Genomic DNA, 26,751 nt, shown 5'->3' with positions numbered 1-26,751 from the left:
TCCTCTGCACAGGATCAAAGAACCACAGTTTCCTGCCCCATTTGACCACCGTGGGGCCTCTCCCACAGCTCTCCTCGAATTTGAGGGCAGAACTGGAGTAATGGTTTTCTCAGCCTCCATAGCCACTCTGGTCAGGACATCACTGGGCTAAATGGGAAGCTGACTTACCCTAAGCAAGACGGGGAAGTCAGGAAAGTGTGTCAATTGCCCCTAGAGTTTCACGTACTTTGCTCTTCTTTTTCAACCCCTTCTGGGAAGGCTTTCTAGAACCAACTCAGCTCAAGATGTGACGACCGAACTTCCCTGGTGGTGCAGTGATGAAGAATTCGCTTGCCAATGCAGGGGACACGGGTTTGAGCCCTGGTCCGGGAAGATCCCACATGCCGCGGAGCAACTAAGCTCGTGTGCCACAACTACTGAGCCTGCGCTCTAGAGCGTGAGAGCCACAACTACTGAGGCCCGCGTGCCTAGAGCCCGTGCTCCGCACCAAGAGAAGCCACCGCAATGAGAAGCCCGCGCACCGCAACGAGGAGTAGCCCCCGCTCGTCGCAACTAGAGAAAGCCCGTGCGCAGCAACGAACACACAAAGCGGCCAAGAATAATGACCTCCTTTTAAGTACCTCCCCTTAAGAAGAAGCCCATCATTCCTCTAACTTACCTCAAGGAGACAACAGACCATGGGGAAAAAAAAAAGATGTGATGACAAAGGAGACCTAAAATATTACCTCTCTCAGGATACACGTTTTGATTGGGAAGAAGACTAGAGCCAGCGGAATCAGTTGCTAACATTTCAGGCATCTGGAATCAGTGAGGGAGTTTTTGGGCAGCGACAGATGTTGAAAATAATCCTATTCCAGCTCTGAAATCAGTTTAATCATTCATTACTTACCAAATGTTTATTGAGCACCTATAATACATGAGGCACTGGCACAATGAACTACACAAACAGACTTGACCCTCATGGAGCTCCAGGCTGGCTCTGGACACAGTGATACATTATTACATTTAAAACGAGACTGATTTTTCTTTGGTGGCTTATGAAAACAAATTCCGTTTTATCTGAGTAGCACTCGAATTTTGCTCAGAGCTCTATTGTTGTTGTTGTTTCTCCCACACAGCATCATATCTTTTGGTAACAGCACTCTGATTTTACCTTGCTCCATTCACAGTCCTTGCAGATGAAATAGAATTAACTCACCTAGCCCCTAACTGCAGGAGAGTGACAGAGGGCCGGCCAATCTGATCTCTGCATCTCCTTGGTCATAATGATTGGCTCAGGTATAGATATAGGATCCCCACCAAGCCTATAGAAAACCTTTGCAGGATTTTTCCCCACAGTTACTGGGAAAAAAATAAGCTCTTTCCATTGGGTTTGCAGGCTGGGAAGAGGCTGCCTGAGAATATGGCCAACACAGAGGAAAGCAGAGACCAATAACAGAGAAAGATTTCTGACATTGCTTAAGTGCTTGTATTCAGGTCTGTCCATGGATTGTCAAAACGTATTATTCAGTGTATAGCAGGAGGGAGGGAGAGACGGACAGACAGAGAACGAGAGAGAGAGAGGGAGATTCATAGATATAGCTGTTTTGTATCAGCCTGTTTGAGTTGGGTTCCTTTCATTAGCAACTGAAGGTCCTCATTCATTCAACTGTATTAAAGTTTTACATTCCCAAGAGTACCGAATCAAAAGAAGATGATGAACTGGTTGTCCACTCCTTTATTCCCTTATCTGACATTTTACGGAGTGACTAGTCAGCTGGTCACAGGCCAAAACTGGTCTGGCAAACAGGGTCCTGTTGAGGGTGACCTCAGTGGGGAGAGTGGACTTCTGAGGTCCCTGAGCTCTTCTTCATGGTCATATCTGGTTACCCAGTTCCACATGCAGCCCCCTTTTCAATACTGGCATATCCCTTCAAAGCATTCAAGTTTTCTTCCTGCTCCCTCTCTGGAGAAAGGAAGGACACAGTTTAATATTCAAGCTGGGTTACAAAGGTAGTGGAAGAATGATTCTGATTTTTCTCTTCAGCCTTGTAGCTGTGAAGAATCAGTGTTTTCCTTCAAGCCTATTAAGGAATCCTGATAAAAGTCTTCCTGGCCTGGTGATGACTCTGTGCCACCTAAGACACAAATGGATTTCTTCAATCCACGGTGTGAAATCCCAGTCTCAGCCATGGTGTTGCAACACTGAATCACGGTCACTTCGAGAAAGGAGAGCATTAAACAGCCAGGTTGCAGCGCCCACAGGGAACAGGTCCTGCCTTTGCTTCACGAATTCCCCGCCAAGAACCCCATCACTAATAACAATGCCTGCGGCGGGGCCTTTGTGTTCTCACAAAATAGATCAAATTATGTGACTAATAAGGAACTGGGGAGACAACTGGACACCGTCATACATGCTCCTTCAGTGTCACATTCTTAGTTTTTGTTGCTCCTTCTTCATCTGCTACTGTAAGGTATGGACCCTCCAGAAGAAAAATAGAGTTTTATTTTTACATCTACATCCCATCTGTCCCGTTCCTTTTTCTAGTAAGAGAAGTGGCAGATTTCCCTTTTTCATTGCAGTCATGCTCACGTTCTCAAAACTCTTGCCCAGATATTTGCACGAATATATAAACAGCCCAAAGACATATATAAATAAATCCATGTATTGTTTAGGGGGTATACTTCTCTGTCGATGACAGATAGATGATAGGTTAGATAGATGATAGATATTATACAGATCTCAAAATAACTGACACACATATCTCCCAAACTCTGCTAAAATACAAAGCTTATTATGGTATCAGTCTTCACTAGATTACAAGGTTTAGAAGCTGCATTTGATTTAAAAATAGTTTTTGAAAAAATATATATCCCAAATATTAACACTATCCTGGAGTTAGAAAAACTGTAAATGGGGTGATAAACCGAGGTACCAGCAGTGAGATAAGGCCTTTTAAGTCTGGGAAACTACTTTCTGTGGTCAGAGTAGAGTGTGGTCTAAGAGACCTCCAGAAAAATGACTGCTCCAGCTACCAAGTCAGCATACTGAGATACTGAAATACTCAAATCTGAATAAGGGCCAACCCTTAAGATTAAACATTTATTTGGACGAGCGTCTTTCAGCAGGAGTGTGGGAAGAGGGGAGAGGATATGTCAAGGAAGGGGTATCAGGCCCCCTGTCCCCGGCGAAGCCCCACGCACTCTCCGAACAGACCGATAAAGCAAGAGCTACCCAGGAGGAACAGACAGAAGACCCGCCCCACCCCTCCTGAGTCGGGGAGGAGAGCCTGGGTTTCCGTTCAAGTCAGAGAAGCCAGGAAGGATGTTCTCATTATGTAGCTTGCACATCACGAAGCTCAAAGCACTTCCCAGGAGATATCTAATCCGTGCTCGAGGCTTCCCCTCCGGAAGCACAAACTTCATCCTAACCAGAGGGCAGGCATTGTCCAGGTGTCACTGCTCTGCTTACAGGATGAGGAAATGCAGCACAGAGACATCTTGCCTCTCCAAAGGAGCTGCTGCCCGCCTCTGCTCGCTCTCCCCCTGGCAGAAGCAGGTGAGCCGAGCTGGTCGCCTCCCAGTGTATCACCAGCTAGAGAATTACCTGATGGAAAAGCTCCCGTTGCTGGAACAGACACATATTTTTAAATGTTTCAATAATTATCTCTTCTCGGCCAATGTTTTCAAAATTGGTTGGCCAGTCAAATCTGGACCAAGCTGAAAGGCTGTCTCAGGGTCTCCATACAATTTAAGGTCCTCTGTAACTTACAGGATTTATATTTCCAGTGATACTACTTTGTTTCTAGCTACTTGAAATGAGTTTTTACTTACACTTGAGAATCATGAAAACTTAAGAACAATAAAAAGGCTGTCACCTTACACAAACACAATCTGATTAGGTAGATCTCAGTCCAGTTCTGAGGTCCGCTATAGGGTTAGGTGGGTGTGGACAGTATATGGGCCCCACAGTTTGACCAGTATTCCTGGGGAGTTGTCACCATAGTAAATTGTTTTAAATAAGTTGTTTTTTTTTAAACCAAGTCCATCAAGTGACACAACTTTTATCAAGTTGATAAAAGTCTGCTGCCCTCAGATCCAATCTCTGTCTACAATGGTGCTGAGGTCGGGAAATGGCACCCTGTGTCCTCAGGCTGACTCCAGACCCTCAGCCCATCCCGCTTCTGCGATGGCTTCCTTTGCTGCCGCTACAATCATTGCTGCTACTTCAAGGACACGGCTCCAGCAGCTTCATCACTAGGCACAATGAGATCTTCTTCACATTTTAGTGTCCTGGACAGGGGTATTATCCTGTGAGCAGAGGAGGAAGGAATAAATTAGGAGGAAAGTAGGAAATCTGGACACTCAGCCTGTGTCCTTGGGGATGCTACATCAGGTAATAGTAGTAATAGTGATAATAATGCTATGTGCCTGACATAGTTTTTCACGTGCATCAACTCATTTATTCCTCACGAAAGCAATATGGGTTTGGTAGTTCTATTAGCTCTGTTTTATAGGTGGGGTAATTAAGGCACAGAAAGGTCAAGTGACTTCCCCTAGGTCACACAGCTAGTAAGTGGTGGGGTCAGGATTTAAACCCCGGGACCGGAGCTTGAGCCCTCAACGAGGACACTGCCTATTCCTTGATGCATGGCTTCCCATGTCCTCCTTACCCTAGCTTCTTACTTCCTCACTCATTCCCATTAATTTCCTCATCCTGAAACACTGCTCAAGAATCAAAGAGAAAGAAGAAAAGTACCTCATGAGAAGAAATGCGTTAAGGCTAACAACGGAATTTCAGGTTTCAGTTAAATGTAAGTGAAGAAACAAAGCGAGCAGCAGTTTGGTTTTGGAGATATGGAGCGTGAGGGACTGGTGGGCCTGTGGATGTGTGGTTGGGACCGTGGTGAGAGCCCGGCTGGTGCTAAGCAGTCAGGAGGGGCCGGCAGGTAATGGTGAGGACCAGGGGTAGGAGTCACTGACGAAAGGAGATAAGGGCTTCCCTGGTGGCGCAGTGGTTGAGAGTCCGCCTGCCGATGCAGGGGACACAGGTTCATGCCCTGGTCCAGGAAGACCCCACACGCCGCGGAGCGGCTAGGCCCGTGAGCCATGGCCGCTGGGCCTGCGTGTCTGGAGCCCGTGCTCCGCAACAGAAGAGGCCACAACGGTGAGAGATCCAAACATGTTTGTAGGCAGAAAGGGGTGAGCTAGTGAGGAGCTGGAAATACAGAAGAGTAACAGAATGGGGAAATCTTAGTGTAACACTTCACTTAAAATGCACACACACGCTCCACAAATATCTTGTAGAAAAGTGCAGAAAATGGTAGACACAGCAGACAAGGGGGTTTGCCTTATCAAGGAAAGGGGCCTCTCTTCAGATGTGCAGGAAGAAGAGACTCGGAGGATATGAGCAAGTGGCAAACAGGCTGGTCTTCCCTTTAGGTAAACAGGAAGGAGGTGAGGTCATCCGCAGAGTGGGAGAGGGAGAGGTAGGGAGCGAGCTGGACGAACGGTGATGAAAACAGGATCATAGAGAAGCAGTGAGAGGGTATCAGGCAGCAGTGAGGTTGGATACGGTTCATCTGGGTCAGTAAGAGTTTTTAAGAGATCCAGGCAGCATGGTTTCATGAATTCCACCAATGACACAAGTCTTGGCAGAGAAGGTGGGTGTGAGAGTGACTTAGCTTTGGGGATTAATACAGAAAGATAGAGCAGGTCGATGGTGAGAGGGAGATTAAAGTGCAGAAGGACAGCAACGACAAAACATGTGGAAGGACAGCTCGTTAAGTGACTGGCCACGGAGGAAGCCTGCGGGGCAGGGACATGGGATCTCAGTGGAAGGTAGTTCAGAGGCTAAGGGAGGGACTGAGGTAGAAACGCAAGCGGAGGAAGGTGGCAAAACTTTGACAACCTTAGTCCAACCCCCTGGTTTTGCAGAGGAAGAAACCCAAGCTCCAAGAAGGGACAGGAGTTGTCCAAGGTCACAGAGCTCGATGTTGACACGAAGGACACCAGCGCTACTCATCAGAATAAACTGCTTCACAAAGCACCTCTGTACATCTACATAACTTATTTAATCTGGGAGGGGCACTGCTTCCAATGCTCTTTTGGTCTTTTCAAGCCTGGTCAAAGTTAGAACCAAGGGCTTCCCTGGCGGCGCAGTGGTTGAGAGTCCGCCTGCCAATGCAAGGGACGCGGGTTCGTGCCCGGTCCGGGAGGATCCCACATGCCGCGGAGCGGCTGGCCTGCACATCCGGAGCCTGTGCTCCACAACGGAAGAGGCCACGACAGTGAGAGGCCCCCGTACCGCGAAAAAAAAAAAAAAAAGTTAGAACCAAAATGCCTCGGGCAGTGGTGCCAAAGGGTTCCCCAGTAAGGACAACTGTGAAGTGGGCCCCTTGTGTCACGGGCTTCCCCAGCGCGCCATGCCTGTCCAAGTTCCTTCCTGGATCTCAACAGAGGCAGCGCACACCACTAAAGAGACGGCTTCCGGCCCCGATTTAATCCCCATCTTGTTCTTTGATTGGTAGAAGTATCTTGATCAGATAAACTACAAGAGGAATAATGCTCAGTGTCAGACTGTCAAGAGGAAGGGATAAATATATTTAGCAATTAAAAAATACATCTTTGGGGCTTCCCTGATGGCTCAGTGGTTAAGAATCCACCAGCTAATGCAGGGGACACGGGTTCGAGCCCTGGTCCAGGAAGATCCCACATGCCGTGGAGCAACTAAGCCCGTGTGCCACAACTACTGAACCCGCATGCCTAGAGCCCGTACTCCACAACAAGAGAAGCCACCGCAATGAGAAGCCCGTGCACCACAACGAAGAGAAGCCCCCGCTCGCCGCAACTAGAGAAAAGCCAGCGCGCAGCAATGAAAACCCAACGCAGCCAAAAATAAATAAAATTTATAAAAAAACAAAAAAAAAAACACCACATCTCTGTCCAAAATAACTGCAGCTCAGTCCATCAAACCCAAATAGGACTGAAAATATGAACACTGAATTGTATATGGTGATTATGCCTACTAAGGAGAGAGGTGCAAAGAGGGAGACGAGGGTAGAGATACAAAATTCATTCTCATATATCACTTGTATGTGGAATCTAAAATATGACACAAATGAACATATCTATGAAAGAGAAACAAAGTCACAGACAGAGAAGAGGCTTGTGGTTGTCAAGGGGAAGGGGGTTGGGGGAGGGAAGGATTGGGAGTTTGGGGTCAGCAGACGCAAGCTATTATATATAGGATGGATAAACAACAAGGTCCTATTGTATAGCACAGGGAACTATACTCAATATCCTGTGATAAACCATAATGGAAAAGAATATGACAAAGAATATATATGTGTATAACTGAGTCACTTTGCTGTACAGCAGAAATTAACACATTGTAACAACTATACTTCAATAAAATTTTTCATTCTCCATACTTCTTTTTTTTTTTTGCGGTACGCGGGCCTCCCACTGCTGCGGCCTCTCCCGCTGCGGAGCACAGACTCCGGACACGCAGGCCCAGCCGCCATGGCTCACGGGCCCAGCCGCTCCGCGGCACGTGGGATCCCCCTAGACCAGGGCACGAATCCGCGTCCCCTGCACCGGCAGGCGGACCCTCAACCACTGCGCCACCAGGGAAGCCCCAGTTCTCCATACTTCTATGTGGCTAGAATCTTTAAAAGATTGTATTCAATGCACTATGGAATAAAAATTATTCTAGACAATTTTACCAGTAATTTTAGATATAGGTCAGTTGGAAAATGACTCTAACACATTACTACTTAAGTCATTAATTTATGAATTGATGTTAACTATAGGCAAAATAGGAGAAAGGCTATGCTATGTCTGCCTGCTTCCATTTTAAAACCACAACAGGAATCTAGAGACCAGACCTTTTGTTCACCTTATCAAACTTTGCCAATTCCTTATGAAAAGTAAATGAACTGAAAAGCCCCAGTGAGTAGCAAATTATTAGTAGTATGATTCAAGGGAAAAACGGAAAGTTTAGAGGTACAATTTCTGGAAAAGACATATTTTCAACCAAGTCTTTTTGCTGTTTATTTGGCACCTCAAACACATACCCATCTTTATCCTTGTATATTAAAGAATTTAATATATTAAATCCTCAAGAATTTTTTCAAGAATTTTATAATATTCTTTAAAATCTCCTTGGGAGTGGATGTGTGTTCACATTTGTTGCAAACACACACACACACTACAGCTAGTACAGTGTTCTGCACATAGTGAGGATCTGACATGTGCAATTAAATGAGAAATTATATGCTGTTAAGCTCTTATAAAGAGGTAGCACCTTGCATTTAAGTAATAAAACAAAAAATGAAAATGGTGTCTTGAAAATTTAAAAATCCAAATTTTAAAGTTTTTTTAGGGCTTCCCAGGTGGCGCAGTGGTTGACAGTCCGCCTGCCGATGCAGGGGACATGGGTTCGTGCCCCGGTCCGGGAAGATCCCACATGCTGCGGAGCGGCCGGGCCTGTGAGCTACGGCTGCTGAGCCTGTGCGTCCGGAGCCTGTGCTCCGCAACAGGAGCGGCCACAACAGTGAGAGGCCCGCGTACAGCAAAAAAAAAAAAAAAAAAAAAAGTTAAAAAATTAAAAAAATTTTTTTGGCCATGCTGCGTGGCTGTGTGATCTTAATTCCCCAACCAGGGATGGGACCCGGGCCCACAGCAATGAAAGCTCCGAGTCCTAACCACTGGACCACCAGGGAATTCCCCCAATTTTTTAAAGTATTACTATATGAAAGAAAGCTTAATGAACATTCGAAAGCAACACGTTTAGAACCTGAACACTATCAATCTGGGGTATAAAAATACAACCACAAAGAAGAAAGGCTGGAAGGATGTACACATGCCAGCCCTGTGTGATTTGGGCACGGTCCCAAACAACAGCTCTCAGATGGCATTTTGGAAAGCTACAGGTTCTGAGTCTGTTCAACCAATTTTGGGCTTATAAATTACTTCACCAAGTCACTTCAAGGATCTAGATATTAACCACTGTAAAAAACAAACAAAACCAAAAAACATCACCACGGTTGGGGCACAGTATGGGGGAGAGTCAGGGAGAGCTGGGCAGGGGCCCCCCACGCAGGGCCTCACAGAGGGTTTGGAATCTGTGTTTTGAGTGCTCTGGGACAAGGGGGAGCAGAGGTGCCATGGGTTGTGTCCTCCTCCAAAGATATGTCCAATCCTAACCCCCAGTACCTGTGAATGTGACCTTATTTGGAAAGAGCATCATCGTAGATGTAATTAAGGATCTTAAGATGAGATCATTCTGGACTTAGGGTGGGTCCACATCCAATGACGGGTGTCCTTATAAGACAAAGGAGAGGGAGATTTGAGACACACAGACACAGGGAAAGACCATGTGAAGATAGAGGCAAAGGTTGGAGTGATGAGTCTACAAACCAGGGAACACTGAGGATTGCCAACCACCAGAAGCTGGAAGAGAAAAGAGAGGATTCCCAGGGTCGCCAGCAGCCACCAGAAGTTAGGGGACAGGCTGGAAAAGACTCTTCCTCAGAGCCTCCAGAGGGAACCAATCCTGCCAACACCTTGATTTTGGAGTTCTGGCCTCCTGAACTGTGTGACAATACATTTCGATTGTTTTCAAGCTGCCAATTTGTGGTAATTTGTTATGGCAGCCCTAAGAAACTAACACAGGACGTGAGTAATTTTAGCAATGAGTAAACACACACACACACACACCCCTCTGGTTGCTGTACAGAGAATGGACTACGTAGGCAGAAAAAGTGGAAGCAGGAAGTGACATAAGAGGCTAATGTCGGAAGCTGACGGGGGCTTGTGTTAATGAATGAATGAACTAACATAAAGGGAAGGGGGAAACACTGGAAGGTGACTTTGTTGATAAGATTGTTGGGGGGGGGGGGTGAGGGGCTTCCCTGGTGGCGCAGTGGTTGAGAGTCCACCTGCTGCTGCAGGGGACGCGGGTTCGTGCCCCGGTCCGGGAAGACTCCGCAACGGGAGAGGCCGCGACAGTGAGAGGCCCGTGTACCAAAAAAAAGAAGATTGTTAGGGGTGGAAGTAGGGGGCGGGACACAGAGCTTTTCTTGTGGAAACCAGCAAGGCTGGTTGTGCTCCTGAGGGCACAAGTAGGTGAGCTCAAGGTGGGCTTCCTGGGAGTGGTGGGAGGAGCCACATGACTAAGTGTAGGCCCAGCAGGAGGGCGGGACTGAGGCAGCCCCTCCTCATGTGCTCTCGGTGTCTAACACCTGTGCGTGCACGGATGGAACATAAAGCCTCCTTTAAAGGTTCCCTAGGGGAAGCCCTGCCCATTGCCGTGTTCTGCCTTCTTTACTGCGCCCCAAGGAGCTGCTGGTCTCATGCACTATTACTGTGAGCTTTGTATGGAAAGGAGCACCCCTTTTTCCTCTGAGAACGCCCCACAGAAGCGAGCCCAGTCCAGGACGCTGCATCAGGAGGCCTCGGTGTGTGGGCCTGTCACATCCAGAAGGGCGCCAGAACCCCGAGGCAGCGAGAAGCAGAGAGCATGGGACACACTTCCCTTTCTAGTCCTTTTGTCCCCTCCCCATCAGTGACAGCCCGTCTCAATCCAGTCCCTGTGTTACTGCACACCCAGCTGATTGGTGATGGATGTCAGGAACAGGGCACGGGACATAGGATGCGCTGGCCCTGCCCTGTCCGGGTCGGGGGGACAAGCCAGGCCACCTACCTCCGTCTTGGGGACCTCACTGCTAGTGTCCGGCTGGGCGTGGCCAGTGACAGGGTCACAGCCTGGCTCGAGGATGGTCCCGTCATCTTGCTTTTCCTTGCCAGCCCCCTGCTCAGAACTGTGGTCGCCCTCTCCTCCTCCAGGGGGGTTTTGGGGGGTCTCCTTCCCCACAGCTCCCTCCTCCAGCCCCTCTGTGTCTTGGCTGCTTTTTTCAGGCTCCTCCTCTTCGCTGGCCGCTCTCTCCTTCACCTCTGTAGGCTCTTCCATCTGCCCTTCAGCCGGTTTCTCCTCCGTGGGGCTCCCACCCCCGTTCTCTGCCTCTGGGCTGGAGGCTCGGGCTGGATGCTGGCTGGCCCCCTCCTCGGAGCTCCCCACGGCCTTTTCGTGCTGCTGGGCTACCCTCAAAGCCCTGCCCTTCTCCTCCTGCTTCTCTGTCCAGCTGGGCGTCCTCCTCAGAGGAGGGGATCCTGGGGTCTTGCTCTTGGCTAGGAACACCTCGTCCCCATTCTCTTCCTTGGCACCATTCTCCTGGGAGGACTCTTCGGCCCTGAGCCCCCCCAGGTCCGCACAGTCCTCCGACTGAGACCTTCGGAATCGCCTGGAGGGAGGGCGCCTTTTTATGGAGCCCCTTGTCCGCACCTGCAAGAAAGTGTTAAGGAAAATGATCTACACCTGTGAAAAAGGCCAAACAGGGAGGGCGCATGTTCTTTCGATGTCAGTCTCGCACGCACAGCTTCACAAGCCCAACTGAGGATCATTTGATTTTCTAGGAGGATGTACCATTGCTTGCTATTTATTATAGGTTAGAGCCCTATGGGGCTGTGGTATTACATGGTAACCTGCAGATTTTTTTCTGTGTGTGTGAAGATGAAAATGCTGTCTATTCAGTAAAAAAAATAACCTAAGATTTTACTGGCCTGTAAAATAACAATCAACTCAGTGTCTAACTTAGCAATTTTATTCTAACATTTGTCCTTTTTAATTGCCTATAAATAACCAGTTCTTTGAATGAGCTTTACCGTCTTACAGGATCCCTCCTAAATTAACAAGTTGAACAAAATCTCTCTCTATTTCGTACCAGAGTCATGTTTTAACATTTTGAAGTTTCTACTTTGACAAAGGTGAACCCAAGAGAAGAGAGGGTTGGGGGTCTGTGGGTGGCTGGTACCGTGACCTCACGGGTGTGGAGCTGGACAGCTGGTGATCAGCTTCCTCCCTTCCCCCCACCCCCACCCCCACCAAAGCTGGCTAACCCCGGGAGAACTGAGCAGCCAGAATCCTTTGCTTTCTCCAGCGAGGTCCAACTCTAGCAGAAGCCACACCTTAGAAACACCCAGCAGAACTGCCTGAAAACCATTTTCTCTCTGGGAAGTGTGTGAATCTCAGAACCAGGCCTCACCTGGGTCCACTGGACTTTGTCAGAAGTTCAATGGCGTGTTTATAGTGGGTGTCCTACCTTACTCAAGTGATGTGTCTTTAAAAATTTATGTGCAAATTAAATTTTATTTTCTCACTGATTTGCATTTTGGTATTTGTCAATCCTAGTTGTCTCAGAAGTTTGGAATGAATACTTTTTTTTTTTTTAATAAATTTATTTAGTGGCTTCTCTTGTTGTGGAGCACGGGCTCTAGGTCTACGGGCTTTAGTAGTTGTGGCGCACAGGCTTAGTTGCTCTGCGGCATGTGGGATCTTCCCAGACCAGGGATACGAACCTGTGTCCCCTGCACTGGCAGGCGGATTCTCAACCACTGCACCATCAGTGATGCCCTGAATACTTGGTTTTAAAAGGGCTTCCCGGGAACTTTCCTGAGACCACAGTGAGGCTAGCCCTGCAGGCTATCAAGGCCCCAGCCCTCATGGCCAGCAGGGTTCAGAAATAATCCTGCCTGCTCCCTTACTGCTGTCACAGACTAAAGCCCCCAGTACTATGACCAGGTGGCGGAGCCTCCCTCCCTGCCTCTACATCCCACTGACATCCTGTGAGAAGACAGGGCTCTCTCCTGGGTTCCTCTCTGCTCTCGGGGGTCTCTCCATTGCCCTGGGCTGAAGGATCTCCACTCTGTCCCCAGCCAGCAGGCTCAAGCCTACCCCATCACCTCCTCGCCACTTTTGTTTCCTTGGGCCCTACCTGTTTCAACACATTTGACCTCTTTCCTAGATGGATCCTCTGGAAGGGCCCAGTAGATCCTGCTCTCTCCATCCTTAATTCTAAGGTCACATTTATTTAACTTTTCCTGGCATCAGAACCCTTTAATTCAGGGACTTCCCTGGTGGTCAAGTGGTTAAGACTCTGCGCTTGCACTGCAGGGGGTGCGGATTCGATCCCTGGTCGGGAAAGTAAGATCCCGCATGCCCGTGGTGCAACCAAAAAAAAGAGAAGAGCCCTTTAACTCTTAGCCCCTGCCTGGCTCTGGTCCAAATTTGCTGGGTACCTGCTTGGAGTGTACTGGACTGTGTGTACCTCTGATTCTCTTGATTCTCACCTCCTTCTAGTAGGGCAGGGATCTGATGAAATACACACAAGTATTAGGGCAGTATCTACAGAAACAGGTGCTGCCATACATCTTTTTGCAAAGGGAACGAGTTGGATATTCTTCAACTGGGGCAAGATGCAGTATGAATGATTTGAACCCGTGCTGGGACACTTAGGAGTATTCATATCAGGGCAGGACAGGACAACCTAGTAACCCTGCCCTCCCTTCTGCTGGGTCACTGATCAGGTCTTTAGTTTTTGTTTTCAGCTTTTGACATAACTCTCTGTGCAGCTGGGATCAGTACTGAATTCCTGCCCCTCTCTCCACAAAGGATGGAGCGCTCTATCCCCTGCACCTGTCTTTCAGGTGAGTGGCACAGTTACAGGGAGAGCGGATGAGAGAGGCAGGCTAGGTAGAGGGTGATCTTAGCTCAGGGATCACTTGCCAGGAAGAGAAGAAATTTCCTTTGTTAAAAACCACATCTTACCACAGCTCAGAAGTGTCCTCCTTTCTCCAGGACAACAGGGTAGAGGTGATTCAGAATTGCCCAGTGTCTGCATTTCCACAGACACACCACAGTACTTAGGACCCAGATATTACCTTATTGTAAGAGGGCAGATGACTGCCCTCAGGAGGCTGGTCAAAGCTGACGGGCACCTCCTCTGGCTCACTGGCCCGAGACCACACGCCAGGGCTGCTGGGGGTAGAAGGCGGGCTGTGAAATGGTGACACCATGGCCTTGAGTCCAGGACTCTTGGGTGAGGCCCCAGGCAGCAGGGCCGCTGGATCAAAGACTAAATTGGCCTGTAGAGAAAAGATGAGGAATTTCAAACCCAGGCTGCATTCCGTAAATGCCCAGGAAGCACTGATTTGATCCGGCAAAAATGCATCGGAACAGTCCCGATTTATAGACAAAGAGGCCAGAATAGCACCTGCAGGCACCAGGCTCTCATGCTGTCAGCACCCTTTACCATCGTTCTCATCAGAGTCAAGAGCAGTTACCGCTTACTGGATGCTTACTCTTTGCTGGGCATGTGCAGTTTTCCTCTCTACAACCACCCTACATGTTCGGTTTTGTTCTCATGGAACAAATTATCAAAGTGTTTAAGGAATCTGCCCTGGGATTCAAGCCAGGTCTGTTTGTCCCTCAGTCTCCAAGTACAGGGTCTCTCTCGGTAGACCACAGTGGTGGACACAGCAGGCCACCACGCCTTTCCAGCGGGGAGCCAGCGGAGCAGATGCCAGTGTGTGACCCTACTTGCAGCATCGCAGTGCAGGTGCAACCAGACCAGAATGAACCCCAAGGGCAAGCAAAGGGGAGGGGTTACCCGAAGGTAACCGAGGCCTGAGGGAGTCATGAGTTTGGTGGGGGAGGAGGCGGTGGTCGCAGATCTATCCGACTGCCTCGGGGAAGGTGGTGGTGCAGATGTCTACGGAGGGACTGAACGTGAGTCCCTTGGGTCCTCTAGCGCCACCTAGGGGTTCTTGTTCCTCCTGCTCTGACCTCTGCGTTTCCAAATCATTGCGCAGTTGCATCCTCCAGAGCAGGAGAGCCAGCAGCAAGGCCTCCAAGGGGAGGGACCAGGCTGGAGGGGCAGATAATGCTCTCCACGCAGACACACCCAACTCCAGATGTTGCCTCTTTCACTTAATAGCTGTGTGACCTACAGCGAGTCCAGTAGCCTTTCTGTGTCTCAGAGTCTTTATTTGAGCCTGACCTTTAGAGTCTTTTATGATCTGGTCCCCTTACTCTCTCCTGCCACTACCCGACTCACACCCTTTCCCTCCAGACTCCCCTCGGTGCCACCCTCCTGCCAGCCGAGGCTCTGTCACCTTGGAGAACTCCAACATGTACTTTAGGACTTGCACAGTATAGAACATTACACATGTTTAGGACGATGTTCGTATTTCAATTGTGATCTTAAGAAAGAATTTATAATATAGACAAGATTGTGTCATTGTCCAATTAAAAATATAAAAGTTAAACAGCAACAGTGTGAGCCCACGCCATGTCTAAAAGCAGCATGTTGCAGGTACAAAGGGACAGGTTTGGACCACAGAGACTGTGGGAGATGGTGTGCTAGGATGGCTCAGAGGACTTCATGGCAGAGGGGATATTAACTGGGCATTAAAGGAGCTCTTCCTGCCCTCTCAGGGTCAAGCTGGGACATTCCCTCTGTAAGACTCCTTGCAAATAAAATGGGTCTTGCTAGCCAGCGGAAAACTTGAACTTTGAACTATGGACTATTCTAGTGAAGAAAAATCATAGTTCCTAACTCATCCAATAGAATACTTAGAAGAAAAATGAAGCTGGTGATGCACTTCTTAGTTCTTTCCCCACGTATTTCCAACAAAGTAAGGTTCCTATGGGATTTGGCCAAATTATATACTGTCGCTGACATTCTTCATGAGATTAAACCATTAGAGATTAAACCCTCATTCTCAGGTTGTGATGTTTCCCAAAGAGGCTTATTAATGACTAGAAAGGGGAATAACACCAAGACTGCAGGGTACACAGCATTTGCAAACTAACTTCTGGCACTTAGATGAGGTCTGTGGTAGGCTGCCGGGAGACAGAGGTAGGGGTTCTCGGCTACACCCTTTGGATGGCTGCTAGGAGGGAATGTCTGAGTTCTGGGGTCCCTTCTGAGAGATCCCTGGTATGTATATGGGAGCCCTGCAGCCTCCTACAGCGATGGGCAGCCCACTCCCTCCCTGCAGCTGGGGTGGGATCAGGGCTTCTCAGTATGAATTAAACTTCAGGGGAGACCCCCCCCCCCGCGATGAGGTAGGCTCATAACCCAAACCAGAGATGCTTCCCTTAACCCCAAATCAGGCTGGGGGCCAAATCCCTGGTCTCTCACATAGCTGGGAACTGCAGAGGCTGTGGCTACTTGTCTTGACACACCCCTAATAATGGCTTCAGAACAAGGTAGACGAGCCAATTTTATTAGTTGGACCCAGAGGGGAGGATCCAGTGCAGGAGAGCCTTGTTGTTCTCCTGCACAGAGACTGCGGTGAAAGCTGGAGCATCTTCTACAGGTCCCACCCAGATATATCATGCCTGTCCCTCCTCTGTGCTTTAGCTCATGCTGTTCTCACACCAGGAGTACCTTCCTCCCTCCTTTCCAGCCACTATTCCTAAGGACTGACTCAGGAAATAGGTATTTCCTAAAGCATTTGTTAATTACTCCTGCCCAGTTGACTGTCTTCTCGCTCTAAAATTTTACCGCAGTGGTTCTCAGCGGGGGTAGGGGGCAGGGGGATGATCTTGTCTCCAGGAGACATTTGGCAATGTCTAGGGACATTTTTCCTTGTCACAGTTTACTGAAGAGTGCTGCTGGCATCTAGTGGATAGGGACCAAGGATGCTGCTAAAGCATCTTGCAGTGTACAAGGCAGCCCCTGCAACAAAATTTACCAGCTCAAATAATGCCGAGGTAAAAAGTCCCGGTCTAGGGCTTCCCTGGTGGCACAGTGGTTGAGAGTCCGCCTGCCGATGCAGGGGACGCGGGTTCGTACCCCGGTCCGGGAGGATCCCACATGCCGCGGAGCGGCTGGGCCCGTAAGCCATGGCCACTGAGCCTGCGCGTCCGGAGCCTGTGCTCCGCAACGGGAGAGGCCGCAACAGTGAGAGGCCCGCGTACCGCAAAAAAAAAAAAAAAAGTCCTGGTCTAGAGCAGTAGGAGTCGGATAGTTACCCACAATTTAGATCTCCAGTATCTACTCTCCTATATGTCTTTTATTGTATCATGTGTGAAAACCTTGTCTCCCCAACAAGATTGTGAGATCAAGTGCAGTGTCATATACTTCGTTTCCACTCCCAGGAAAGCCAGCCCCACTGTGGGCACAGTGGTGAGGGCTCTGGATGTATAAGGTGGCGAGGCAGGATGGAATGCTTTCCAAACAATGAACTTGGCCGTAGTGGTATAATGACTAGCACCTGAATTTCAGCCCTGTGTAAAGCTGAAACGGTTTGTGGCTGCATTCAGGCCATGGAGAGGACTTGGCTATTCCTGGAGTGTTTCCCGTGTATAACATCCTTTCCCATAAGACTCTTGAGGCATCTGATTATCTTCAATCTCCATTAGGTACTAATGACATGAGCTCATGTTTGATAGGGTCCTTATTTTAGCATTTTGCCCCCAGGTAGAGCCCCTCATCCTTCAGGGCAATTTGATCACTAGCTGGTTATCAGAGGTCAACTGTCCAGGTGACATCTGGGACTACCCTAGGAGCCCCAAAGACATGCAAATGTTGGATAAGAGAGGGGGTTGGATAGGAGGTAACATCGATTCTGAACTTACCTGGAGCTTCTCGATCAGAGGCGAGCTCTTCACCTTGACTTTAGGAGGGTGGCTTGCATTGGGCGGTGACTTCTATAAAAGCAAATGGACCAAAACAAGCAAATGAGTGAGGTGAAGGGAGGTGGGGTTCTGGCTGGAGCCCAGAAGCCACAGTTGGAATAAGAGGAGAAGAAAAAGTTGGTTTTACCACCTCATCACTTAGCTTCGGGAGCTCACTTACCTCCTGAGGTCCTGGGTGTGGCAGAATCCCCTTCCCCTCTCCCTCACCCTACCACTAACAAGACCACTTGAATCTATGGATCAGAGCAGGCAGGACGTCTGAAACACAGCAGGCCTCCTGTTCCAGGAAGAATGCCTTCATGGTCATTATGAGAGAACAGACTGTGTCTGAGGGGGACAAGATCTTCACCTCATGACCTTCAACAACACGAGCCAACAATTGGAGGGGATTTCAACGAGAAAGGGCACAGAGACCATCCATTCTGTTTGTCATAAACATAAGAAACCACAGAGCCGGAGTGAAACCTGACAGAGGTATACTTGAAGTTCTTCCCTTAAACTAATAATATTTTGGAAAACCCCACCAATAGTGTTGTTTATAAATTATCATATTCTAAAACACTGACTATTCATTTTGATGAAACAGACATTTATTGAGTATCTCCTACATTCCAGGCATTGTGTTGGTTACACAAAAATGAATATGATTGAGTGCCTACCCTCTGAAAGTGGTCAGTGTCTGAGATATCTTGTGTATATATACACACACACACACCCCCATATATATGTTCTGTTAGTTGGGATATTTTTGCGATGAGTGTATTGTCAGGAATCTTGCCTGTCTTTGGATTTTATATTATCTAAAAAGATTGACTCCTTCCTGTTTTGTGTAAAATCCCTACAACTTGATTCTAGTTCCACAGCTATGTTGATCCTCAACAGGCAGGAACGATGACAGTGATGATGATGGTGATGGTGATGAAGAAAAAGATGACTTCCACGCTGTCAGACAGAGACCTATAGCTTGGGGACCCTGCTCCTCGCACCCATGTGCTAATTTACTTGAATCATAAGAAGAATAACACAATTTCTTATAAATATTCTGAGATAGTCACTGAGTGAGATGATTGTATTTTAGTGATGGAAGGAGACAGACTCACTCAACTGAACTCCCTGTGACCTTTTTAAGGCCCAGCATTGCAGGGCGGGGGAGGTGCTGGAGCGTGGGGCAGCCACTGGCTGGGACTCAGGAGCTCCCTTCCCCAGCCCCTGCTAAATCCGGCTTTGACAGGAGCCAGATGGCTGCCCCGGCCTCAGCCTCCCCGGCCAAGACCCAGGCAGGTGGGCGGGTTGGAATAAACGATTGTAAGGCCTCCTCCAGCTCTCAGGTGCCTCTGGCTCCATGAGTTTACACCATCAGACATATTTCCAGGGCAGTCAGTCTTTCAAGGAGCCTTGTGTCCACCGTGAGAACAAAGAGCTTCCAGCCCAAACTCAGTTGTCCTTAATTTCTGGGCTTTACAGTGAAAGTTCATATGAGGCCGCGTTTCTGAAGATACTGTTTAGGAACTGCAGCAACAATTGTGCTGACAAAACTCACTTTATGTAATACTTTATTCTCTTCTGCAACTGACTAGTATCTTCTGAAGAGTGAAAATTCAAAAAACACAGCCCCTTCATCGTAGGACAGTGCTGGGAACCCAGCTCATGCCCTACAAAATCCTCATTGATTCGAATTGAACTGCAAAGCGGGAAGAATCCAGAAGAGCCGCCAATGCCATTCCTGGGAACGGCTGAAGGTGGCAGTATTTCCTTTACTGTTTAACAAGCAGCTCTACTGTTTAACAAGTGGCCTCCGCTCATACAGTTGGTGGAGAAAAGTCAGCCTGACATCTCTCTTTATGTATGTATATATGTCCATATATGACATTCCTATAATATCTAGAATAATGACCAGATTTTTCAGATGGAACTGTTTTCCAGCCCTTCTGTGGGCAGGCAAGGCAGGCTCAGTGGCCATATTAAACACTCTTTTGGGTGGGTCCTCCAGAGAGGGGCAACTCCAGGATACCCTGTCGGCAGGGGCTGGCTCCACCGTCTCAGGCCTGTGCAGGCATAGGGAGGGGGCAGGGATGAAGAAGGGATGGGAAGACCCTCTCCGGCACTGTGCATTGGGAACCGAGGGGTAGCTTGACTGAGGCCTTCCCAGGCCCCCAAGGCTCCCGGCACTAGGGCTCCTGCAGGCTGTGTCGTGGGAGTCCGGAAGGAGAACTGTGGCAGCAGCCTCCACAGTTTTCTAACCCAGCCAGACAGAGCTGGCTGCTCGTTTTATTTTTATGTGAATTTCAAGCTCGTGACAAAAAGTCACTGATCTCTGGAAGCAACGTCCTTCCCACGTGCAAGCAGCCTGTCACTCCACGCGGGACCTTCCCTCTTAAATCCACCCTCCCATTCATCCAGCCCTTGGCTATTACATGCCATTTAGCTGCTGGTGGTGCCCCATGGGATGGAACATGTAAACGTATTTCTCCCAGAGCCACTAAACTCCCTCCACTTTTATCCAGGGGATAAAAGTCCCCATCTGGCCCCCATCATGTCTGGTCAGTGTTCTTGTCCCATTTTACAAAAAAGGAAGCAGGTGCAGTGCAGTGACTTCTCTGGGGCTGAGTCCAGGTCATCAGGGGGCAGCCTCACGGTAGGCACCTAGTGGCCACGGCCTCAGCCTATTGCCTAACACAGACTCCAAGCCCTCAGGGTGAAGGTCACGGGAGAAGTTCACCCTCAGTAAAGAGAAGTTGTTGGTATGGCTTTGATCGGAATGCTGGCTGATGACCCCACGAAGATGGGGTCAGAATCATGATATCAGCACCTGAGGAGACCCCAAGAAAAACGTAGTGTTTTTTAAACTGGGCTTCTTGGGGCGCTCTCATCCCAGAAGACCCCTGTCCGGTTTTGGGGTGGGGGGGAGTATTCTCAGAGCATATGGGGGGCCCCACCCCCTTCCCACTTGGTTGAGAGCAGCTCTGAGTTTCTGCTTTATCTGATGGGCTTCTGCTCATATGCCTTGGGTTGACAAAAAGGTTTGAAAACCGTTGACCGACTCCAAATGTTTCACTTTATAAATGAGAAAATGTAGACACCAAGGGCCTTGCCCAAGCCCACATGGCTATCCAGTGTCTGTCGTCAGGATGCTGGCCCCCAAAAAGGAAGCGGGGGAAAGAGGTATCACAGTTGGCATGTGGGAATTGGACTGTCTTTGGCTTGCTTGCTCTATTTTGGGGTTGGCCTCCCAGGCTGGACAAGAGAACATGCTAATCCATTTCTGGCGGGGACCACGACCACAGTGAAGCTTCCTGGGTTCCTGGGAGGGTGTGGACAGGTTGCTCTTACAGCTACAATTAGATAAATAAGGGTAGGTGAACATGCAGGCCGGGAATCCATTGGTGGCTATGATCTATGATCTATGATACCAGAGCCTTTATTATGTTGGTAACATTGGTTATTTATATCTGAGGGCAATGAGGCCTCCTGTGTGCTCTGGTTCTCTTTCAGTGATCCAGAACAATAGCCAGCCTTTTCAAGATACCACAGAAACCCACGCCTCTCTCACACTGCAGTTCTGCTTTACGTGAGTGCAGCCCTCTTTCCAGATGCTCTGCACACTTGGAAGATCGTATCAGTCAGACCTGGGAGTCAAACATGACTTTCATGACTCCTGAATCTGGTGTGGTAAAATACTCCACGGACCCATTCTCTTGGCGGAAATGCTCAGGCTTGAAAAATAGTGGTCCTGTCCTTGAAAACCATAAGGGAGGCTCAGTAACAGGGGGTAGGAAGGGACCTCGTTTTCAAAGTAAAGGATTCAGGAAGTGTTAAGGACATTCACCCCTGAATCTGAAATGGAGAAGTTCCCTGCACAGGTTTCAAGTCTAAAAGTGTGAATTGCGTGCCTCCTCCTATAAAAAGGAGAAAGAAAGTCCATAACCAGCATCCTCTGAGCCCCCAGCAGCAGAAGCACTTACCTCTTCACCATTCTGGCCCAGCTCTACCCTGGGGGGGAACAGAGAGAGGGAGCAGGGCGGTTTCCTTCTTGTTGGCTTACTGGCTGGTGTCTAGAGGGAGGGCGACAGACAGACACACAGAGAGAAAAAGAGAGAGAGCTAATCAGGCAACAGGGAGGAAGAGGAAGGAAGTAGAAACTGGTTTTAGGAATGTTTAGGGATGTCTGGTGGAGAAAAGAATGAAGGGAGGGATTGCATGTCTTTGCAACTGCCCATTAACTGCCCATAAATTCATTCTAGTGAACTGTCTACCCATTTTGACTTTCAGGCTCTCTAGTCCTTTTCAGACTCTCCCAGTCCTTTCCTGCTGGAACATCCTCTTTTACTTGTGATTCACTGGCCTGCCTGAAGCAACATCTCACAATGACACCCACACCCAGCTTCTAAGCACTGTCAGCACCTTTGATCGATACTATCTCCTTCACCCTTTATGACATTCTTATCGTGTCTGAAATTATGGACCGATTTTTCAGATGGGAGAATAAAAACGCAAAACAACGCACCTAAAAAAGCATGACAATTACACTCTCGTTTGTCCCAAGGGGCCATGATAAACCTCCCCACACACTGGGGTTCCCTTCCCTCATTTCACTTCTAAGGAGCTCCTCACACTGTAGGACTCAAGAAAATCTAGCCCAAATCTCTCCAATGCTGCAATACCCCATTTGACACTGACCTCTCCAGCAGGATTCTAGAATCCACTGGTCCCCGGATCCCTTTCCTTCCTGATCCCTGGCTTCCTATCTGAAGGTGCTTCCGTTTCCGTCCTCTCTTTCTTCCCAGTTCTCCTTCTGGAATCCACCCTTGTTCCGGATTCCTAAGCTTCCTAAGCTCCGGGGAGGAGCCTGGCGTGGGGACTTCTTTATTCTGAAGCAGTCCAGGCCTGGCACAGCTGCGCAAGATCTACGTCTCTATCAGTGGACGACTGGGGTGGACAAGCCCCGGGTTCAGACCCCCCGTCTCTAACAGCAGGGCTTTCAGCTCTCAGCCCTCCTGGCCACAGGGTAAGCCTCACTCTGGTGGGGAACGGTCCTGCCCAGGCCCAGCAGCATGGCGACATTCCTCACATTCAGAGAGACCCCTCTCCGGCTTCTCTTCCTAATTTGGTAACTACCAAGCCTCCTCCCTCCCTCTCCTCTGGGCCTGACCCAGACTTCCCCTTCCTCCAGCCCCATCCCAGGAGAGGGCCTCTGAAGCCTCCTGACTCACCTTTGCAGCGGCCGCCTGCTCCCTGAATCGCCCGGCCAGCTGGGCCACCGAGGGGGGCGCTGAGTCGTCCACACTGGCGTTGGTCTCTGCTGGCCTTTCCTGGCAAACCAAAGGGAAGCCAAAGTGAACCAGCAAATATGCACTTGGCACTGCTGAGCATCAGCACCGGGGGCCACACAAGGTGCTTGCTATGTGGCCGCAAGCAGGGATGCTGCCACAGTGAGGTCTTTGCACAGCGTTTTGCAATTGGCTCCTGCATTCAAAGATGTAAAAAACCCGTTCAGTCAACTGCATTTAGTGAATGTTTATAGTGTCCTTGGCCCTGGGTGTGGCTCTGGGGATCTGGGAAGGAATAAAACTTGGTGTTGCCCTGGGGGTGGAGGTTAGGGTACCCAGGGATCTGGGAGGCAGGACAAGGCCCGGTTCCTCGTCCCACGGAGACCCAGCCCAGAGAGGGCTCTATCAGGGACAGCATCTTCCCGTTGTCACATGAGGCTTCGAAAACTGTAGGCTGGCAAAATGCACTGGAGAGAGAGGCCTGTAAGTGTATCTAATGGGACGAGAAAACGTCTTTGATTGAACTTTTATTTATTTTGGCTGCATTGGGTCTTCGTTGCTGCACACGGGCTTTCTCTAGTTGCGGCGAGTGGGGGCTACTCTTCGTTGCGGTGTGCGGGCTTCTCTTGTTGCAGAGCACAGGCTCTAGGGCACGCGGGCTCCGTAGTTGTCGCTCTAGAGCGCAGGCTAAGTAGTTGTGGCGCACGGGCTTAGTTGCTCCAGGGCACGTGGGACCTTCCCAGACCAGGGCTCGAACCCGTGTCCCCTGCATTGGCAGGTGGATTCTTAACCACTGTGCCACCAGGGAAGCACCTTGACTGAACTTTTGACAAGTATTTTTGTGTCTTGTTTCCCCTACTTAATTGAGTGCCTTGGGCATAGAAATGTTCAGAAAATATTCAGATAACATGAGAGTCAAGTAGCACGGCGATGAGAACCGGACTATCTGGATTCGACAGCTGAGTCGCTCCATCTCCCTAGCTCAGTGACCTTAGGCAAATGATTTTACCTTTCTGTACCTTGACAGGGATAACAGTAGCACATCACTCACAAGGTTGTTCTGTGGATTAAATGACTGACTATATATCTTAAGTGTGAGGACAAGGCCTAGGACATAAGAAGAGCTATAGAAGGGTTATTATTACTACGGGCAACGGGGTCCTTCCTTCCAAGAACACTGCAAGGACTTCAGTTCTAGGGATTTGCATATTGCATTACTGTTCTCTACAGTGTCCTCATTGAGAGAGACTCACCCCTTTTACTGTTCTGTTCGTTTTTGCTGTGAGCTTTCTGCAAACTGGTGACCAGCTGGTTACCATGCCCCTGCTCTACCCCCAATGCAAACATTGGTTTCCTGTGGCCTTCCCTCCCCCAAGGTGCCTCTAGGCCCCCTGAAGAGGCCAAGATGCACCCTGGCCACTGTTCACTCCCATGTGCCATTTGTCACCAAGACTCATACGGTGAGTCATTAAGCACTGGAAACGGCTCCCTCACTTCTGCCTTGTTACATGCGGCCTAGGGAACCACACAGTTTTAATAATGTTTTTTAAATGTCCAGTCTCAGAGACATTCAGCTTTGGTTTTTGGTGACCATGACGATGGCATTTCGTACACAGACTGCAAACTCCCTCTGCCCACGTCTAGCCTGAAACTGGGAGGATCTGGGTAGCAGTTTGCTCGAGAAAGTCCATTTCTGTCTTTCCACGGGGCTCATGGCCTACAAAGACCAAGCATGCTCCGCTCCAGCTGCAAGCTTGCATCCCTGTACACCCCCACCCCGACTCTCTCTCTCTCACACACACACACTCTCTCTTTCTCTCTCACACACACACACTCACATACACTTCCTAGGCCCTCCTTTTTGCGCTAGAAGTGTCTCCAAGCTTTCTTACTTGGGTGCTCCCTCCAAAGGAAACGTCGCTGGTCACACCGTGATGCTGCCCCTGGAGCAGGGGAGGCACACACGGCCGCCCCCCACCGCCTCGGGTGAAGTTACATGGGGGCCAAGCTTTGTGAAGGGGGCTTTGCTTAGAGATAGGAAAGAACTGCAGTGGCCACGGATCTTCAGATCTGCGAACAGGCTGCTCTGGAGGAAAAGACAGGTCCCTCTTTACTGTTTCCTGCTGTAAGTCAAGTTTATTCTCATTCCAGCCTAAACGTCAGATGCTGATTTCACATAAAGATGTAAAAGGATGCACCTCTCTTCAAGAAGCCAGAGTCCCCGACAGCGCTGGCGCGAGTGGGGAACCCAATGCCCGCTCTGATTAGTGCCCTACATGTGTCACGCAAGGCGTGGTCAGAGGCAAACATCTTGTCCTTGTGATTAATTAATTGAGCTGCTCTTGGCAAACATGCTGGGCCCATCAGTCTGTCCATCTGTCTAACTTCCCGCCCCCATAACAGCTCAGTCTCTCTGTCCTTTGCTATATACTGCTCGTGTCCTGCTGACAGTGCACTTTACCCTCAGCCCCGAAGGCGCCAATCACTAGCGGTGCAGGAAGATACATTCCAGATAAAAATAGAGCCGTACAGGAATCAGAAACTCCTCCCTAACTTCCCTGTCTCAAAACCAGGCTTGGCGAGGGGCAAGAGAACGATAAGGCTTCTGGAAGCATTTAGGGCTTAAAAGCTGGGTTGAAGGAAAGATTATTATACTTCTGAATTTGTTTTCCTGGAGCCCAGTGAATGGGTTTTCTTTAGAATGTCTATGGACTCCAGAGCTTGCTGAAGCCTGGCAAATCCACTCACTACCAGCACCTCTCCAGATGCTTCTCATCCTATGTTGTAGAAGAATGACTGATTGTTGCCTCCTCTCAGTTGGGCACATCGAAGCCCAGAGAGGGCAAGTAGCTTAGCCAGAGTCACACAGGAGAAGCCAGACAGAATAATCTGTGAAACACTTGACTCCCACCGCCTGATAATCCAGCAGTGGACATCAGTTAAGTAGCCTAATTTGTGAAAGTGCTTTGAAAACTGTAACGCGATATATAAATAGTGAAACTATTATAAGCTGCTGGGTTACGCAGGTACAGCAGAAGAAGCATGGCTTTGGGCGTGGACAGGCACCGTGGCTCAGCCTGTTTGAGGCTTTGCCTGGATTTCTGCCTTGCAAGTCTAGCAGGTACCACTAGTGACCTCCTCCAGTGGTTCAACATCACACCACCTTGGCCCCAGGCAGGTGAGAGTCTCCTTCCAGCTCACCTGCAGGTGTTCTCTCTCTTTCTCTCTCTCTCTGTCTCAGCCCTGAGGCTGGTTTGGGAAGGTCTTGCTCCCACCTTGATTGTTCTTAGATCTGAGAATGACTTCAATGTCCCTGCCTAGTCCCCAGATTTCCTGGGAACTCACCCCCCACCCCAGCCTCTCTGGGACTTAGAGTTCTTTCTCTGTTCCAAAGATGTCCATTAAGTGTTGAACACAGAAAGTCCTCCTCGAAGGGTGCTTTCTTTCCCTTCCCCCCATCCAACCCAGTTGTGATGTCAGGGCCTGGGCACCTGTTCCCAGAGTCACTGATACCCTAAGCTCACCCCTCTCTCGCCTGCATCCACATTCCGGGTCTTGGTCAGTTTTGACCTCAGCTGGTCCTTTCTTCTTGGGGCCAGTTTCCACATCTTAAATCTGTTTTCTGAACTCATCTCCCTTTGCGTCCTGCTTTAGTTGACCCTCGTCTTTACAGATTGCAGTCCCCCTGACCCCATTGCATCTTCCTGGGCCCAGATCTTGCTTACCAAGCCCTCACTGCCACCGTTCCAGCCTGGCTCTGCCAGCAAGCTTGGAAACCACTCCTGTGGTTCCTGTGAGTGCCGAGGCCAGAAGAAAATCACCTCTGGTGTTTATTTTCTGTTTCTATGGGACTTTCTTCTGAGAACTGAGGAACCCCTGTGTCTGGACAGCATGGAACTTCCCCCTCACTGTTGCCATGCTAAGTAAATACAATTTGGGTACCGCTGACCATCCACA

General features: G+C 49.2%; 1 protein-coding gene across 4 annotated transcripts in view; it reads right to left on the bottom strand.

The window, feature by feature from the left end:
- Positions 1-877: 877 nt before the first annotated feature.
- Positions 878-26,751, bottom strand: part of RCSD1 (RCSD domain containing 1) — a 69,991-nt gene continuing 44,117 nt past the window's right edge. For 3 of the 4 annotated variants that reach the window (XM_032607958.1, XM_032607976.1, XM_032607984.1), the window contains 6 exons: positions 22,738-22,836; positions 21,490-21,579; positions 17,468-17,539; positions 13,762-13,965; positions 10,688-11,326; positions 878-4,290 (listed from right to left, as the gene is read on the bottom strand). In XM_032607958.1, the coding sequence (XP_032463849.1) occupies positions 4,258-4,290; positions 10,688-11,326; positions 13,762-13,965; positions 17,468-17,539; positions 21,490-21,579; positions 22,738-22,836 (1,137 nt within the window). In that variant the 3' untranslated portion in view covers positions 878-4,257. The remainder of the gene's footprint in view (positions 4,291-10,687; positions 11,327-13,761; positions 13,966-17,467; positions 17,540-21,489; positions 21,580-22,737; positions 22,837-26,751) is intronic. The other variant, XM_032607966.1, reaches the window with a different exon arrangement.

This window comes from Phocoena sinus, chromosome 1, assembly GCF_008692025.1.
Source record: "Phocoena sinus isolate mPhoSin1 chromosome 1, mPhoSin1.pri, whole genome shotgun sequence".
Classification (NCBI taxonomy): domain Eukaryota; kingdom Metazoa; phylum Chordata; class Mammalia; order Artiodactyla; family Phocoenidae; genus Phocoena; species Phocoena sinus.
The sequence above is the reverse complement of the archived record's forward strand: the minus strand, read 5'-3'. Positions and strand labels throughout refer to the sequence as shown.